Source organism: Peromyscus leucopus, chromosome 1 (assembly GCF_004664715.2).
Source record: "Peromyscus leucopus breed LL Stock chromosome 1, UCI_PerLeu_2.1, whole genome shotgun sequence".
NCBI classification, from domain to species: Eukaryota; Metazoa; Chordata; class Mammalia; order Rodentia; family Cricetidae; genus Peromyscus; species Peromyscus leucopus.
In genome coordinates, this window is record NC_051063.1 from 186,260,439 (window position 1) to 186,279,925 (window position 19,487).

General features: G+C 42.7%; 2 protein-coding genes across 2 annotated transcripts in view; both read right to left on the reverse strand.

The window, feature by feature from the left end:
- The window catches only part of LOC114686725 (leukocyte immunoglobulin-like receptor subfamily A member 5), a 305,493-nt gene that overhangs the window by 250,804 nt on the left and 35,202 nt on the right, over nucleotides 1-19,487 (reverse strand). The window lies entirely within an intron of this gene.
- On the reverse strand, nucleotides 1,261-12,585 carry LOC114689116 (leukocyte immunoglobulin-like receptor subfamily B member 3). The gene is given in 18 exon segments (XM_037202189.1): nucleotides 1,261-1,493; nucleotides 1,569-1,724; nucleotides 2,956-3,008; nucleotides 3,214-3,251; nucleotides 3,328-3,394; nucleotides 3,698-3,817; nucleotides 5,585-5,673; nucleotides 5,675-5,885; nucleotides 6,112-6,211; nucleotides 6,213-6,406; nucleotides 6,626-6,928; nucleotides 9,662-9,946; nucleotides 10,273-10,572; nucleotides 10,715-10,999; nucleotides 11,309-11,611; nucleotides 11,749-12,030; nucleotides 12,213-12,247; nucleotides 12,409-12,585. Coding segments are annotated over 15 exon segments (2,514 nt in total). The 5' UTR covers nucleotides 11,511-11,611; nucleotides 11,749-12,030; nucleotides 12,213-12,247; nucleotides 12,409-12,585; the 3' UTR covers nucleotides 1,261-1,382.

Consider the following 19,487-nt stretch of genomic DNA (forward strand, 5'->3'; position numbering starts at 1 on the left):
TATTTTGTAATTTCTTCCTGTACCATTTACGTCCTTATTCCTAATGTGGAATATGTTTCTGTTCTCTTTCTGTAGTCTCAATATGACAATGAGATCATTGATGTAGAAGGTATTTTATGTATTTATCAATGCTTTGGACCAGGAAGCCATAACAACACAAGACTGTCTAGGAGGCCCGGATGAAAGGAGAAGGGAAATTTAGTCCAGTGTCCTCATCCAAGATCAGACATGAAGCCAGTCTGATGCTGGGGCCATTGCCTCCTAGTAGATGAAGTTGCAGGTCTGTGGACAGGACTCTGTCTTCTGGGCTTGGTTCTTATCCTAGTGGATCTGTCTGATGTTCCCCATGCTTTCTTTCACAAAACAGACTTGTCTCTCTGCTAACCTTGCCCCTTTCCCTACTGCTAATAGTATATGAGCTAGTGTATCTCTTAATAGATTTGTGTAGTGTAAGGTATAACTTTTGCAATAACTCTCATCTAATTATTGATTTTCACTTCTTTATTTCTTACACTATGTCTTGCCGCTCAACCCCTCAGTTTTCAGGACCCTTACTCATGCTTGTTCAGATCAGTTCTGAACGACTCTGGTTCACACTACATTATATTAAGCTAACTTCATCATTCAATTTTGGCTTTATTGAGATATCATTGACAAAAGGTATATATTCAGGGTAGAAGTGTTTAAACTTTTTATATACATCTTCATATGCACATGTGTTTACAATGAAAAAAGAGGTCCTGAATTTGAAGGAGGGTAGAGAAGGATCTATGTAAATGTCTGGAGGGAAGAAGTGGAAGAGAAAAATGCTGTAACTAAAGTAGAATCTCAAAAATATAAATTAAAAAAAAACACAAAAAATGATTCTTTCTTCATTCCTTTCTTCTTCCTCATTTTAAGCATTGATCACTGACAAAGCATTTGCCTTATTTATAAAACAAAGGAACAACCAAATCACATCTCCAAATTTCTCAGAATTTCCTAGAGATTGGTGGTTATATTTTGTTCCCCAAAATATTGTGCACACTAGTAAACTTATCTGGGGTCAGAGAAGAGAACAGCCACAATATTAAACATAGAGGGTAGGCAATGGTAGCACACACCTTTAATCCTAGCATTCCAGAGACAGAAATCCCTCTGGATCTCTGTGAGTTCAAGGCCGTATTGGAAATAGCCAGGCATGGTGACTTTATCCCAGAAAGTGAGCCTTTAATCCCAGAGAGTGATGGCAGAAAGCAGAAAGATATATAAGGCGTGAGGACCAGAAACTAGAAGCATTTGGCTGGTTAAGCTTTTAGGCTTTGAGCAGCAGTTCAGCTGAGATTCATTCTGGATGACGCAGAGTGTGATCTCCCAGGATTGGTAGAGGCCAAAGTATAATCTCAGGTTGGACTTTTCTGCCTGGAAGGTGGGAGGTTCACATGTCCTTGTCTTGGGGTCACAATGCACAGCTGGGCATAGGTCACATCATGTGGCTCCTCTGTTGTAGCAGCCTGCAGTGGGAAAGTGTAGAAGAAAGTCCAGGTTGGGCACTGGGAGCATGGGGAACTAGAGAAGTCAGGACCCACCTGCTCATCTATCACTTGATTTCCTTTTGACTGTGTGTCATTGGAGGCCAATAATTCCTTTGGATTGAAAGAAGAATAGGTGATCTCTGTCCTTCTGAGTCTCGAGGGCTTCACCTGGGCATACAAGTCTTTAGAGGGGTCTTCCTCATGTTGGCTCTGCAGCAGAGAGAGACCATGAAACAAAGGGAATTGATGTGGTGTCTCGGAGGCTCTCAACACATACTTCCACAGGGAGCAGGAATGATACTTCAGACATTTTTATTAAAGTAAACTATTGCTGAAGGGGTCTTCTGAAACTTTCTAGGAATATAAGGGTGCATACCAGTTACTTCTCTGTGCTTCTGAAATATTATCCTTAAATATTTATGTCCTCTCCAGTGCTTCTATCTTCTGAAAAGAGAATGTCCCTACCCTGAGGACACTTGGATCTACCGAGCTGCATACCTAGATGTGGAACTTCATCACAGGTTGTATGAAACTCTACTCAGGCTTCTCCACAGAAGGCATCTTTCAAGTTCCTTTAAAATTCAAACTGATCATCTCTGCCTCGCATAACTCAACCCATATCCTCCAATATTTCCCTCATACACTTTGCACTGCTCAGTCTCAGTATATTTCCATATCATTTCCCATCTGAGCTGCTCACAATGGGTAGAGAGTTCTGTCCCTGGCTATATCTGCAGCCCTTACAGAAGCATGGTCAAGAGGGAGACACGGGAGCTGGGGAGAGGAGTCAAGCAGCAGAGTGGTTGCTATGCAAAAATGAGCACCTGAGTGTGATCCCCTGTGGCTACATAAAAAAGGCCAAGCAGTATTTCACATGCCTGGGACCTAAGTGATGATGAGGGAGCAACTGGTGCCCAGTGCTCAGTGGCACCAATCCATCCAAATAAATAGCACCATGGACATTAAGAGAGTCTGACAGAGAAAATGAGTTAGAGAAAAATAGATGAAGACATCACATCAGATGTTGACCCCTGTCTTCTGCTTGTGCTTAAACTCATATGCACACACATTGTCAGGCACATGGATCTCACTTACTTGTGTTTCATGTTCATTTGCTTGTTAGCTTTATCAACTAGAGTTTGACACAAGGCCTTTACATCTAAAGTAATCACTTTACCATTCAACTACAACTTATGACCCTCTTTTTCTCTTTAGAGAATCTAAAATCACTTTAGAAACCAAAGAGATGTTGAGGAGTCAGAAAGTTGGGGCCATATTTTCAAAAGTAAACAAAGAAAGAATGAGGTCATAACACACAGAATATAGAAGCAAAGAGGCAGCTGTGGATGATACTGAGGGCTGAAGAGGGGAAGAACAGAGATTGCTGTGGCATTATATTGGGTCATAAGTTGTTAGCATTGTGGATAAGCAATAGTCTCACCAGGACATCCAGCTCCATGCTATCTGCAGGCTGTCTGACCTTCACAGTAGCATCTGTCATAACAAACATGCAAGTTTTCCCCTGACCAGATTCCCAGGACATCTCACATCCCCAGACTCCTGTGATATCCCCGACATTGAAGGAGAAGACGTAGGGAGTGAGGGTACACAGAGAGGGTTCAGTGTCCCAGCCCTTCCTCCACCCCTGTGATGCTGAGATCTCAGACATCTCCCTCCTCCCGGGTCCTCTTCCTCTCACACAAGATTTCTTCCTGGATGGCAGGAGCTGGTGTGGATCTGTGGAAAGAAGAGGGTGTCAACTGACAGCAATGGAGTCAGGCAGGTGAGGTCAATATTTCTGGGCATGAGTTACCTCTTCTGGAAGCTTTTGCCCTTGTTCGCTGAGTCTGCAGGATGTTGCAAGTAAGTCTTTGTCTGCACTGCAAGGGAGGAAGGAGCCTCAGCCAGGAGGGTTGAGCCCCTACCTAGCACTTTCAGAAAAAGAAGGGACCAACTCATTGCATGTCTGTTAAAATCTTCCAGGAGATGAAAAAGTCCATACAATAGAGGACATTGCATACATTTCCAGATCTCATTTTGTGTTGGGATTCTACAGAAGTGTTTCTAAGCTCATGTACCCCAGTCTGGGCTTTCCCTGGGGTTGATGCCCTGGGTCCCTGCTTAGATAGCCCACAGTGGGACCCACTCCTCACTGAGACCCAGGCCTCCCACACCTTACTCACCCCCCTTCCTGTAGTTCTTCTGATGCCTGAGTCTGAGGAAAAGGAAGAGGCCGAGGAGGAAGAGCAGGAGGAATAAGGCCACAGAGACACCAATCACAGCCTTTTGATATTCTTCCATTTCTATGAGACAGAGGACAGCATGAATGAAGAATTGTAAATGAGAACATACTGTGTGTGACTGAAGAGGCTATCAAAGAGCCTTCATGGGTCTGGACTAGGTCCTCTGCACATATGTTATGGTTCTTAGTTTGGTGTTTTGTGGGAGACTTCTGAGAGTGGTGGTGTGGGTGCATCTGACACTTTTGCCTGCTCTTGAGACTCTATTCTTCTGACTATTCTCCCTCACCTGCCTTGAGGCAAAGGTATCTGCCGAATATTATGGTATCATGTTGTGCCATGTTCATTTAATGCCCCTTAGTGGTCTTCATTTCTGGGGGAGATGGGACAGGAGTAATGGTGTGGGGAAGACTGGATCTGTGTGGGGGAACTCAAAAGAGTGAAGGGAAGGGAAGTGGCAATTGGAATGTATTGTATTAGATAAGAATTAGTCAATAAATAAATAAATAAATAAATAAATAAATAAATAAATAAATAAATAAATAAATAATAAAGAACCTACTGTGTGAAAACCCAATGTGGACTGTTTGTATTTACTACCTATCATTGTCATAGCCATGTTCATGGGACCATCTCTGAACACTTCCAGTAGTTTTTCCTGCCCCAAAAGACACCCAGAGAGAAGGTGCATTGCTGAGGATTCAACCCCAAGTGTCTGTCCTCCCACCAAGTTTCCTACACTGGAGCTAAACCTCATGAAGTGGAAGGAATGATCCTGAATATTCTGCCCTAGCCCTGTACCAAACTCTGACACAGTGTCACCAACACAGTGCCAAATATGGCAGAACTATTGCAGAACAGGACTCTAGAGTCTTTCCCTGTAAGTAGATGAAACAGGTAAGACCATAATTTAAAAGAACTTAATGTCTGTGCCATGGCTCTCCCATTTAAACTTGGAGAAACTGAGAACCACACAAGAGAGGGGGCAATTGAAATTTGATGTGTGGCATGTGACTCTCTAAACAGCAGGGCTCTATGCTGGGAAATGAGGGGGCAAGGTTTGCCACCAGTGATGTTAAATGTGAAAGGTCTATAGAGATGAGTGAAGTGGACTGGACAGGAGTTGCAGTACCTGTCACCCACTCCAAACATAAATGCACCAACGACATAACTAGCTTGATGCCCCTGAACACACCCTGCAGTAGATTTCTTGCTCGGACCTCTGTGGTCAGACACAGCAGGGATGAAGAGCTGTTGATCTTGGCCTGACAAAATAGGATGGGGAAATATGGAGAACGGACGCCTGCTGTCGTTTTATGTGTTTCAGCCTGGGACAGATCAAAATGTCACTGTTCCTCACGATGCCTCTGTTGCAGCCTAGCTTCCAAACCTCGGAGTTTCTGGGGACCATATTGGGATCTCTGCTTCACACCCAGTAGCTTGGTCACCATTCAAGCTAATAAAGGAATGAAGACTCATGGGGACAGAGACTCTGCACACACTCAGGTGAAACGACTTCCCTAGACCATAAAATCTAACACCTCTATAGGAATGGATTTTTGGACCACAAGAGACTGTGGGAAATTTGTTGGGGGAATGATGTGAGGGAGGCTGCACTAAATATCTCATCTCTTCTCAGTCTTATATCGACACTACACCCCTCCAGCACCTCCCAGCTTCCTCCCTGGAATCTCCTGGATTGCCATGAACAGGGTGAGATGGTCATTAATTGAGAAATCTCAGTCTACTTCTTAATCTCTGCATGGGTCAATTCCTAGGTCAATTGTCCTGGATTACCCTCAGAGCTCACAAACGTCTGGGTCACCTCACCTGAGACTATGATCTCCACAGGAACACTGGCATGTGACAACAGGTAAGGGGATGAGCTGTTAGAACCAAAGCATATGTAAGAGCCCCAAAGCTGAGGTCATAGCACTCATGGAGAATTCTGCCTTATATTGTAGATCTTGAGACTTTGCTCTTTGTTGCATGTAGGGATGGACTGCACCTTCCTTGAACAGAAAAAATGTGTCCACTGGAACTGATGATTGACACAGCAGGGTCACATTCTCTCCTGAGGACACAATAGTGCCTGGATACACTGAGAGATTGGGTATGACAGGAGGATGTCCTAAAGAGAAGAAAAGTAAGTGAGTGAAGTTCTATAGCCATTGTTCTGAGCCCCGTTTTCAGAACCTAATCTCTACAATTTAACAGGCAGACCTTCATCCACTCCCTTTTTCCTAGGCCTATTCCACCCTGAGATGCTCATCATCTTTTTGTTGATGAGTCCCAGGCGTCCACCAAACTAGGCCTGTGCTGAGATGGGTCCATACTAAATGCCCTACATTCCTCACCTGTGATGAGGATGTCCAGAGAATCACTGGGGGCTGACCAGTCTGAGAAGTTATAAGAACCATAGCATCTATACCGGCCTCCAGTGGAAAAATTCATAAAAACCTAGGGTGAAGTTGGCATGAAAATATCCAGCTTGAGACTGATGAACAGAGACCTGGTGGAGGTCACTTTCCCCTTCCTTGGACAGAACAAATCGGTCATAACTTATCTCAGAGGAACACTGAAGGGTCAGGTTTTCTCCAGGGCCCAGGACAGGGCCATGTTCGGTCACCAGGGAGGGCTTCCCTGACAGGCCTGGAAGGAGGATAGACAGGAAGTCATTCAGCTGGCTCTTCCAATACATTCCATATCTCATCCTTCTCTGACATTGCCATGGCCATTCATACTCTAGGCCTATCCCTCAAGAGGTCCCTTCAGCCATCATGGCCCCAACCCCTCCTTGAGGGTTCAGCAGGGCATATGTCAAATGGTTTCTGGTGTCAGACAGTTGAGTGAATGAAGAGACTTCCTCACCTGAGACATGTATCTCCAGAGGGTTACTAGACTCTGACCACACAAGAGAGTTATTTATATAATATCCGTAACATCTGAAGGGACCATTCTTGCTGGATATTATGGAGATCTCAGGAAACAGAGCTAGGGACTGTCCGGTATGTATGAGCTGTGCCTTTTGGAACATGGAGAACTTCAGATCTTCCCCAGTCAAAATGAATGTATCATATCCTTTAGATGAGACACACTGAAGGGTCACATTTTCACCTGAGGTCACCACAGGGCTGGGAAAAGCTGACAGACTAGTTTTGCCATGGTGGACACCTAGAAAAAGAGGATAGAGCCTGTTAAAAGATACATTGTCTGCAGCAGCTAGGCTATGGCTGAAAATGTTTACAGATGTATTTCCTGAGGGAAAATGTAGAGGGCATAATGTACTCAGATTCACCAATAATATGGGAGAAATCAGAAATGTTACTCATGTAGTGTTTCTGCTCAATGGAGGAGATAAATACCTGTTTTCTAGAAAGAAAGCTAGGAGTGGATGTTGTTAATACCCAGGTGACCTTTCCATTTGTAGATTCAAACTTCACCTGAATTCCTGAGGATGTTTATTGGAGACTCTCCTCCCTAGACCTTTATCATTGGCATTCAGTTAATAAAGCTCATCCTTTGGGGAGATTTCACATATATTTTTTAGCCTGCTGACATTGGCATTACCTCAGTCAGAGACCATATGAGAGCAAAGGCCCTCAAGATACAAAATCAATCTTCATGTTCAAATGTACTCTGATTTCAGTTTTGATGTAATTATGCCTAGTTGTTCAATAGGGTTTCAATTACACCAGTAATCCTTTTTTTGGCAGAATTGTTCTGTATTTAAATTTGCTTCAGACTTTCAAGAGTGTGACCTGGCAACTACTATGTCAGCCTGATCTGAGTTTCCCTCATTACTTCATGTAGGTCATTTTCCTACAAACAGCAGAGCTTTCAGGGTGAGGACTGTGACCCTAAGTGTCCTCTCACCTGTCACCACCAGCTCCAGGGAGTCACTGCGCTCTGTCCAGCCTGTAGATTTGTAAGAGTAACAGAGATATTGCCCTGCATGATGCTTTTCCATGGATGCTATGGAGAACATGGCCTTGTTACCAGGATCTTGGGAGTTTGACTGTCCAGGGTGCTGAGCTTCCTTCTTTATACAGAAATATATTTGGGTTTCTTGGACCCTCACACCAGATTGTCACAGGATTCCCTGAGGTGATCACAGAGCCTGGCTCAGCCCAGATTGTGGGTTTCTGGAGCGTCCCTGAAAAGAGGTAAGTGAGAGCTATGTGGAACTTTAAACAGTTGTACAGTTAATGTGAAACTCAGACTTGAGCCTTGAATAACAGAAGGACACATGCAGCAATCTGAAGATCCATCGCTCTGCTAACTACCAGGTTTCATTCTCACAAGACCCCTCATTGGTTTCTCTACCTTCACTCCCACGGTCTGCTTCTGTATCAGTGGGCTAATGGACCTGTCCTTTCCTTAACTCATCACACATTCGGGTCTCCTGGGGAAATCTGTTTGAGCTTCAGTGTCAGTTAACAGAGATGCTGGGGCTTCCTCTGAGACTAGATGCTACAGTATGTCTTTACCTTCTGACAACACTTGAGGGTTGCTAACCTCCATCTTTTACTGAGTGTGATGGGACCCACCTGGAACCTGGCTAGAGACAGCCTGCCGTATGCATATTGTAAGTACATGGAGCTGGAGAAAGGCTTATCCTTAATTAAAATCATTCAGTTGTATCTCTGATTTAAGTACATGAGAGGATCACAGAGCCTTCTAAGAGCACAACAGGGTTTAGCAGTGAAAACAGGGTGGTTTATTGTAGACCCTAGGGAGATACATATGGAACATTAAATGGGTTCACACAGTGTGGATTGTGACCTGACTAACACATGGGGTTATATTCAGAGCACACTTTTATCTTAACAGTCACATCTTGGGAATCCACCTGACTCCAGACTATCCGTCACCAGTTACCACTAGCTCCAGGGTGTCCCTGCATCCTGACAAGCCAGCAAAGTTGTGAGAGTAACAGTGATATCAGCCTGTCTGCAGTGTTCACACAAGGATAGTGAATTTTGCCTTATTGTTGTGATTCTTTTGGATCTGTCTGCACTGGGGTTCTAGTCTTCTCTCTTTGTGTAGCAAACATGTTTGGGTTTCTCAGGTCCCCTCACACCAGATGGTGACAGGACTCTCTGATGTGATCACAGAGCCTGGCTCAGCCCATATTGAGGGATTATGAAGGATCCCAGCAAAGAAGAAGAAATAAAGGAGGTGCATCTGTTAGGAGAATTGCACAGAGAAGGTCGCCATTGCAGGGACACATAAGCTGATCTGCAATAGCAGAAGGACACATAAACACCACACTTTTCCATGGAAATTAAATTGCATCCTTAATATCAACCCTGGTTTCTGTTCCACAGGTCAAGCTGTGTCTCACATTCTGAGACATTGAGTTCAGTAGCCCTGGCTCACAATGACTCACTACACAACAGGTCCTTTCCTGGGATCCTGTGTCAGTTATAATTACAGTCAAAGGAGAGTCCTGCACTTCCTTACCTGAGACCAGGAGCTCTAGGTGGTTACTGGGCACTGACCATGCCTGTGCATTGCTCCAATCATAGCCATAGCATGTGAACCTCCACCTCTGGTTGGGGGTCACAGGACCCACTGTGAACACAGCTCCAAATAGCTCACGGTGTATTTTCTGTGAGGGTAAAGGCCTGGAGAACTTCTCATCTTCCTTCATTAGAATGAACCTGTTATATGCCTTTTGTGAGACACACTGAAAGGTCACATTTCCTCCTGAGGTCACCACAGGGCTGGAAAGGGCTGACAGGGTGATTTTAGTGGGGTAAACTCCTAGGAAGAAATAGGAAGCATGGTAAGTGGAATAACAGTGGTAAACAATTTACTCTCTTTTGGAATATGAGGACACACTACAGTGAACATATTCCTTTCCTCAAGAATGGTCCTAGTGTTGGAAAAGTGTCCTCTCACCTGTCACCACCAGCTCCAGGGGGTCACTGTGCTCTGTCCAGCCTGTAGATTTGTAAGAGTAACAGCGATATTGTCCTGCATGATGCTTTTCAATGGATGCTATGGAGAACATGGCCTTGTTACCAGGACCTTTGGGAGTTTGACTGTCCCAGGGTGCTGAGCTTCCTTCTTTATACAGGAAATATATTTGGGTTTCCTTGGACCCCTCACACCAGATGGACACAACATTTCCAGAGGTAATCACAGAACATGGTTCAGCCCACAAGATGGGTTTCTGAAGGTTCCCTGCAGGGAAATTTGTGAGAAGGAGAGGGGATTTGGAACGGTTACACAGTAAACGTCAAGCATGCTGTTGATCTTGAAATTTACCCTTGATTATCAAAGGACCAATAATGTCATGGGAATAGTCATTCGTCTCCTGACCTCACCAAGCCCCAGTCTCACTATTCCCCCGCGCCCCTTCCATTTTCTGAACAGTGACTCCCACAGTCTCCATGCTGTGTCAGTTATCTCAGGAGCCCTGGTTCCACAGACATATCACAACCCTGGTCTTCACTGGGAACATGAGTCAGGTGCAACCTGATTCCACAGAGAGTCTGAGGCTTCCTCACCTGAGACCAGGAGCTCCAGGACCTCGCTCCCTTCTGACCACACCTGAGGATTATTTATGTAATAGCCATAGCATCTGAACCTCCACCTCTGGCTAGAGGTCACTGGACCCACTGGAAACTCAGCCAGGAACATCCCAGCTTGTGTGTATCTTGAGCTCTGAGGGATGGAGAAAATCTGACCATTCTTTGTTAAAACAAACCAGTCATATCTCTGGCTTGAGGTACAGGAGAGGGTCACAAACCCTCCTAAGTTTATCACAGGATTTTGTGTGGCTGACAGGGTGGGTTTGTTGTAGACTCCTAGAAGAAACACACATGGAAAATTAAAGAGGATCACAAAGCCTGAATTGTCCCCCAAGGCTGTCCTTTGATGGGAGGTAGTGTTAGTGCAGTCTTTTCTTGAGAGTGACATCTGGGGTTAAGATTTCTGGTGTCTTCTCACCTGTCACCACCAGCTCTAAGGGGTCACTGTGCTGTGACCATCCCGCAGAGGTGTAGGTGTAACAGTGATACCGGCCTGCCTGCACTTGTGTCGCAGATGGAATGGTGAGTTTTGCCTCGGTGCTGTTGTCTGTTTGAGTCTGTTGGACCCAGGGCTCTTGGCTTCCCTCTTTATATATCACATACTTTTGGGCTCCCAGGGTTGCCTGACACCTGATGGTAACAGGACTCCCTGAGGGGATCACAGAGCCAGGGTGAGCCCAGATGGTGGGTTTAGGAAGGATCCCTGCCAAAAAGTAGAAAAGAAGGAGTTGCATCTGTTAGGAGAATATCACAAAGAAGGTCACATTTGCCGATGACATCTAAACTGATGTGCAGTTACATAAGGACACTTAAAGACCTCACTATTCCCTGGATTTTGATTTCCACTATTAATTAGACCCCAATTTCTGCACCTGAAGTCAAGCTGTCCCACAGATCTGTGAATCTGAGTTCAGCAGCTGTGCCTGGAGATCACCCACAACACATCAGGTCCTTTCCTGGGATCCTGTGTCAGTTACAATATCATGTAAAGGAAAGTTCTGCACTTCCTTACCTGAGACCAGGAGCTCTAGGTGGTTACTGGGCACTGACCATGCCTGGGGGATGCTCAAGTAAAACCCATAGCATGTGAACCTCCACCTCTGGTTGGGGGTCACAGGACCCAGAGTGAACAGGGCTCCAAATAGCTCAGGGTGTATATTCTGTGAGGGCAAAGGCCTGGACAACTTCTCATCTTCCTTCATTAGAATAAACATGTTATATGCCTGTTGTGAGACACACTGAAGGGTCACGTGCCCTCCTGAGGTCACCACAGCACTGGAAATGGCAGACAAGGTGACTTTGGTTGAGTAGCATCCTAGGAGAGAAGAGAAAGCCTGCCATGTGAACTTACATGAAAAGCATTTTTTTCCTTTCTCATATTTGAGAAAGGAACTCGAAGTGAACATGTTCCTTTCCTTAAGGCAGAATCTGGAAATGGTAAAGTCTTCTCACCTGTCACCACCAGCTCCAGGAAGTCACTTCTTTCTGACGTACCATTATTGTTTTTATATTCACACCAATATCGGCCTGCATAGTTCCATTCAACCGATGAGATGGAGAATGTGGCTTTGTTTTCAGTTTCTAGAAGTGTTGGTATTGGGTACTCTGGACTTCCTTCTTTGTAGAGAACATACTCATTGACCTCTAAGGGCCCTTCACAGAAGAATGTCACCTGGTTCCCAATGGCTACCACATTTCTTGGCACTGCCCACAGTGTAGGTTTAGAGAGAGCCCCTGAAAGAAAATTGGCATCTGCTTTCCCAGAACTCTTCCTCAGATGTAAGCTCTCAGAATTAGGAAATTTAGACATTCCCCAGCATCAGGCCATACCTGCTGTTTACAATATGCTCTGTTCATGAGTGACGTGTGATCCCCACCAAGGATGTCCAAACTGGGGCAGCTGAGAAGACACTCACCTGCCAGTACTGGGATCCTGAGTCCAGACTCAGTCCTGCAATAGAATTACCTGTGAGTGCTTGAGATTAAACAAGAGCAGGACCTCCACTCACAGGTCCCTTCTACAATTGCTGAGACATCCTGATGGCCCAAATCGTGGTTGTGAGGTGGATTCCCTCTTAGAGGAGAAACCTCCCTCCCCATTTGTTATCTCACCAAGATACAGCAGGACTCTAAGAAAGGGATTCATGGTCTCTTCCAGTTGCCACAAGTGTGCAGATGATTGGCCTCTGTCCCAAACACATACATACACAAAATGTGTGACCTAGGCAGGCTGGTTTCTGCGTCCTGTCATAAGGATGTCTTACTGGCAGTGCCTGAGGAAGAGGAACTGCTCTAACCAGGCGCCTGACTCTTTTTTTTTCTTTCTGGTGCTGTGATGGGATGGGCTCCAGAATGTGGCTTTTGTATCTCTGTGGGTCTTTATTTTTTCTTTTTGTTTTTTGACAGAACCTCTTAAAATTCATGCAGGTCTCAGACTCCTCCTCCTTCTCCCTCAGCTTGCTGTGTGCTGGGATTAAAAGCCCAAACTGATTATCTTCACTTCCTGTAGAAATCTCCACTGTAACCCTCTATGTCTGCCTGTATGTTCCCACTCACCACAGACCAGGACTAATGCACAATAAACCTGGTGACTTCCTGAGCCAACTCTTTCACTTGCTGGACTCTGAGGTGGTTGGTCTTTTTCTCTTAGAGTTTCTTCTTGGTTCTCCTTTTCTTTATCAGCCTGACGAAACTCATCACCAGTTTCCTAGCCTGCCTGGGAGATGCTTTGGGAATGTTGTATGAACTTTGCCTAGGGATACAAGAACAGTGCCTACACATGATACATGAGACACCAGTGACAGAAACAAGAACAAGACTCCACACAAACCTAGCTGATGAAGCAATGAGTTTAATTAGGGTTCCTTAAAAGTATGTTGTCAATATTTGAGCTTTTTGGTATTCAGGGTTTTTTTTGTTGTTGTTTGTTTGCTGAGACAGGTTCTCACTATGTAGCTCTGGCTGTCCTGGAACTTTACTATGTAGACCAGACTAGATCCACCAACCAGTCTCACACCCAACTGTTGAAAACAGTGTGCTCCACTATGCCCAGCAATTTTGGAAACTTCTCAGAGGTTATATCCCTGAAAAAAATGCTTTGCCTACAACTTTTAACTGCCAATATTTCTGATGGGGGAGGAGTGGCCTTAGGAACCTCTATAACATGAAGGAATATTCATGGGGCCAATCTTGTGCATGTGACCTGTGTGTAATCACAGCTACAGAGACTCACAGGACAAGAATACTGCCATGCCTGGAGAGCACTGTTCTACAACAAGGGGTGATTCAGGCTGATGCTGCTGGGATCAAACAGAACAAAAGGGACACAAGAGCACCTGATTCTTCAGAGCTCCTGGATGAATGCACAGGAGAAATCCATTGAAATAGAGAAGGAAATGTGGTATTCTCATGGCTCTTATTTGAGTCTATGCTAAATAATTGCTGATAGATTCATGTCATTTTCTTATCAACATAAATGATTCCCATAGGAACAACCTCTCAGCTTTCTTTTATATTAAGTGTTCTTATTTTATTGTTCAGAATCCTTCTAGTTTTTGTGAAGGCTGAATTTAAATTAATGCCTGTTCATCCACAAATGTTCATTCCAATTTAAATGGTGTTTGCATCTCAACTATGAGCATCAGCACTATCCTGATTGACTAATATCACCATCACTTTCACCATACTTATGGGTTCAGGATTTCTTATGACTTTGATGTTTAAGGAATGATTAACTTTCACACTTTTACAATGTAATTTAGGTATAAGAGTGTTTTGTCATGTAAATGTTATAGTTAAAGGGCCCCTCTCTGCTCTCCTGTTTTGGAGATGGTTACTATATTAATTTTAAACTGTGAAGGTCATCAAAATCATGAGCTGAAAAGCAGAAGTGAAAACTAAAGTTCCCAAGATGTGGAAGGTTCCGTGTTCAAGAAAAGAGGCTATCGAAACAGGGAGAGGGGCTTGCTCCTGCCTCAACTTGGTATGCCAGATTTTATTGACTCCACATGGGAGATCTTACCCTCTTTTGGGAGTGGATGGGGGTAAAGTGGGGAAGGTAGGGGTTAGTGGGAGGAAGGGAGGAAGGGGGAACTGTGTTTAGTAGGGAAAATGAAAAAAACTTTTAAACAAAAAAAATTAAAGATAATTTTGGCAACAGGGAAAAAAGAAAAGAGGCTGACATTGATCAGTCCCTGAACCTACCCTTCTTAAGGATCATTGTAGTGAGACTTTCTCCTCTGTGGAGTTCGAGGTAGGGTCAGGGCTCTAAGAGAATATTGGTAGCTGTATATGCTCTGTGCTCTATCTGCAGATAGGCACTGCAATAGCTCACATTACTGTCTGGTGCCCACTGTGACACTAAAATAGATAGATTCCTACTTTTATCCACACCTATATTGTCTCATTGTAGGTATCACTTTGTGGTAGGATATTTGTACACTGTGTGGAAAGATTTTGCTGTGATTGGGATAATGAAAAGCTGAATGGCCAATCGCTAGGCAGGAGGTATAGATGGAATATCTGGGCAGAGAGAATTCTGGGAAGAAGAAAGGCAGAGTCACAGCGAGACAACAGACACATGGAACAAACTGGAGCTGCAAGATGGAAGAGAAGTTACAACATTATAGCTAGGTAGGAGAGATAGGCAGGATTTCCAGGGAGAGAAAAGAAGCAGAGGAGGAATCTAAGTTTACAGATTATGCCAGAGAGATTCCAGGAGACTCAGAACAGGTCAAAGCTACAAAATGCAAAAGAAGTAACTGAGCCACATGACATGATGTAGATGAATAAAAATGTGTTAATTTCTCAAAGCGATACCACTAAATTCAGGAACAAGACAAGACTGTCCACTCTCCCCATATTTATTCAATATAGTACCAGAAGTTCTAGCTACAGCAATAAGACAACAAAAGGAGATCAAAGGGATAGAAATTGGCAAGGAAGAAGTCAAACTTTCACTATTTGCAGATGATATGATAGTATACATAAGTGACCCCAAAAACTCTACCAGGGAACTCCTACAGCTGATAAACTCCTTCAGTAAAGTGGCAGGATACAAGATCAACTCAAAAAAATCATTAGCCCTCCTATACACAAATGGTAAAAGGGCTGAGAAAGAAGTCAGAGAAACATCACCCTTTACAATAGCCACAAATAATATAAAATACCTTGGGATAACACTAACTAAACAAGTGAAGGACCTTTTTGATAAGAACTTTAAATCTCTAAAGAAAGAAATTGAAGAAGATATCAGAAAATGGAAGGATCTCCCATGCTCATGGGTAGGTAGGATTAACATAGTAAAAATGGCAATCTTACCAAAAGCAATCTACAGATTCAATGCAATCCCCAGCAAAATCCATACACAATTCTTCACAGACTTGGAAAGAAAAATACTCAACTTTATATGGAAAAACAAAAGACCCAGGATAGCTAAAAGAATCCTATATGATAAAGCAATCTTTGGAGGCATCACCATCCCTGACCTGAAACTCTACTATAGAGCTATAGTAATAAAAACAGCTTGGTACTGGTATAAAAACAGACATACAGACCAATGGAATCGAATTGAAGACCCTGACATTAATCCATGCACATATGAACACCTGGTTTTGGACAAAGGAGCCAAAACTATACAATGGAAAAAAGAAAGTATCTTCAACAAATGGTGCTGACATAACTGGATGTCAATATGTAAAAGATTACAAATAGATCCATATCTGTCACCATGCACAAAACTCAAGTCCAAGTGGATCAAAGACATAAACATAAATCCAGTTACACTAAACTTAATAGAAAAGAAAGTAGGAAGCACTCTTGAACACATTGTCACTGGAGACCATTTCCTAAATAAAACACCAACAGCACAGACCCTGAGCACAACAATTAATAAATGGGACCTCTAGAAACTAAGAATCTTTTGCAGGGCAAAAGACATAGTCAATAAGACAAAAAGACAGCCAAAAGAATGGGAAAAGATCTTCACCAACCCCACATCTGACAGAGGATTGATCTCCACACTATATAAAGAACTCAAGAAACTAGACATCAAAATACTGAACAGTCCAATTAAAAAATGGGCTAAAGAGCTAAACAGAGAATTCACAAAACAAGAACTACAAATGGCTGAAAGACATTTAAAGAAATGCTCAACATCCTTAATCATCAGAGAAATGCAAATCAAAACGACTCTGAGATACCACCTTACACCTGTTAGAATGGCTATGATCAAAAACACCAATGACAACCAATGTTGGAGAGGATGTGGAGCAAAGGGAACACTCCTCCACTGTTGGTGGGAATGTAAACTTGTACAACCACTGTGGAAATCAGTATGGCAGTTTCTCAGAAAATTAGGAATCAAACTACCTCAAGACCCAGCCATCCCACTCTTGGGCATATACCCAAGGAATGCTGATACATACCATAAAGATACATGCTCAGCTATGTTCATAGCAGCACTATTTGTAATAGCCAGAACCTGGAAACAACCTACATGCCCGTCAATGGAAGAATGGATGAAAAAAAATGTGGTACATATACACAATGGAGTACTACTCAGCAGAGAAAAACAATGAAAGCATGAAATTTGCAGGCAAATGGATGGAACTAGAAAAAAATCATCCTGAGTGAGGTAACCCAAACCCAGAAAGAAAGTCTATGGTATGTACTCACTCACAGGTGGATTCTAGATATAAAATAAAGAACAATCAGACCACAACCCAAAGAACCATAGAGGCTATATATATAGCATGGAGGTCCCTAGGACAACTGTGGCTTATAATAAATTTCCGTTTTACTCAATTATTGAAAAAAAATACCCAAATGAGTGGAAACACATGAACTATGAACCAAAGGCTGAGGGGCCCCCAGCTGGATCAGGCCCTCTGAATAGGTGAGACAGTTGATTGGCTTGATCAGTTTGGGAGGCAACTAGGCAGTGGGACCAAGTCCTGTGCTCATTGCATGAGTTGGCTGTTTGAAACCTGGAGCTTATGCAGGGACACTTGGCTCAGCCTGGGAGGAAGGGACTGGACCTGCCTGTACTGAGTCTACCAGGTTGATCACAATCCTCGGGGGAGGACTTGTCCTGGAGGAGGTGGGAATGGGGGGTAGGCTGGGGGTAAGGGGAGGGGGTGGGAGGGGGAGAATAGGGGAACCCGTGGCTGATATGTAGAACTGAATGGTATCGTAAAATAAAATATATATTAAAAAATGTGTTAATTTAAATTACAAGAACTAGTTAGCAACAAGCCTAAGATATAGGCTGATCTTTCATAATTAAAAAAGGCCTCCATGTTAATTTTGGAGCTCGTTAATGGGCCAGAGAAAGACTCCTTACATAGGGCATCCAATGTGAAGGCAAGTATTTTCACATAGGACACGAAAAAGCTTTTAAAATGTTCCAAATATGGAGCCAGATGTGGCTTCCTAGTCCTGCAGTCTCTTGGGTGACCACTGCCTGCTCATTTGAGCCAGTCTGCACCATGTGCAGAGCTACATGGTGGATTTAAACTTTCTCTGTTTTCAGAACAAAAAGGCCAGACACCAATAAAGACAAGTAGCCCAGGTGACCCAGCCTTTCAGAATGCCTCTGTTGCAGTTTCCATAAAATTCTGCATCCAGAACAACTTCAAAGCTGCTAGAGAGAGTTCAGTCTCACAGAATATTCCAGCCAGATTTTAGATATGCCTTATATTTTCCCATCATACAGAGACTGGACAACAGCTAGCTCTCACACGACTTGACCATTATCTTAATTTTCTCAGGGTCCCCTAAAGATTACATCACCTGGTACAATAGGAAGCAGTCTAGATAACACAAAACCCATGTTTCCAAGATGTGAGGTAGGTGGTTTTGTCATTTGGTGGTTTATGGATGTTTGTCATCATTTGGACAGTTGGTTGTGAATTATTACTGGTCATAAAAAGGAAGGAAACTAAGCAATAGAGGTCGGATTCAAGGATCTGTTTATGAAAAGAAAAAAGGGGTATATGGAAATGATAGGATAAAAGGATACATTACTGAATCTATTTTTAGTCTAAAAAGCTCTCAAATATTTTAGTCTCAAATATTTTACATTGGTATGGATTTTTGTAAATTGATACAATTTTAAAATTATTTTGCTACACTGTATATATGTTTCTACTCTTCTTTAAGGTATTTGTACCTATGCAACTCATTAAAAATGTAATTCTTAATTAAAAGATATATGTTAGTAGTTAGTTATCTATAGTAATCAAACTTGTAGTCACATTAAGTATGTTTTCAAGGTTATATATATTTAGATAGATAAATGGTCTTCAAACACTACAGAGACCTATACAATATGGAATTTACGATGTTTTAATAACCTAAGGATTTTTATGACAGTGAGACATGTTAGCTCCTGGCAGCACCAATATACTTCAAAAAAGGATCATGGGCATCAAAGAACCTACATATGGAGTTTTCTTTGATAGTGGCAAGTTTATCTACTGGGCAAGAAAACCCTAGCCTTGACTACTGACAGTATGCTATCTAACTTGGACAATCAGGACACAAAAGTAAACAAAATTCCTGCTTTGCAGAAATGTCAGATTTTACAAGCCTATAGGATGAAAATGGATGCCCCAATGTTGCAGAGAAATCTTGGGTGACTGTGCAGGCAGCCAGATGTCTTAATCATTTCAATAGTTTTGGAAAGTGGAAGTTGTGGTTGTCTGCTTTGCATATCCTGTTTACTCAGGTAATATTTTATCCTTTTTGGGTCTCTGATGGGCATCAAAGACTAGATAGTTATAGTTACAACCTTCCTTGTTAACAAATTCAAGATAACTTACATAAAAGATGAAAAGTTTATAAGGATGGGAAATAAAAAAGCTTGAATTGTTTATCTAAGATGTTTTTAGTTCTAAAAAATATAATGTAAGGATGGTAATACAAGTTATAATAGAAGGTAGTTTAGGTACAAAACTTTGAACTCATCAAGATAAGATAGGTAATGGAGTAATTTGTCTAAATTTGCCAAAAACAAATAGACTGGACTTGGTAAATGTAATTCTTACTTGATAATTGTTCTTTTTTATATAATTTTATGTATTAGACTTAAAACCCTTTTATATTTAGACAAAAGTGTGAAATTTTATGGGACATTTGAACATTGTGTGAAGATGTATTGCTATGATTGTTGTAATAAAATCCAGAATGTC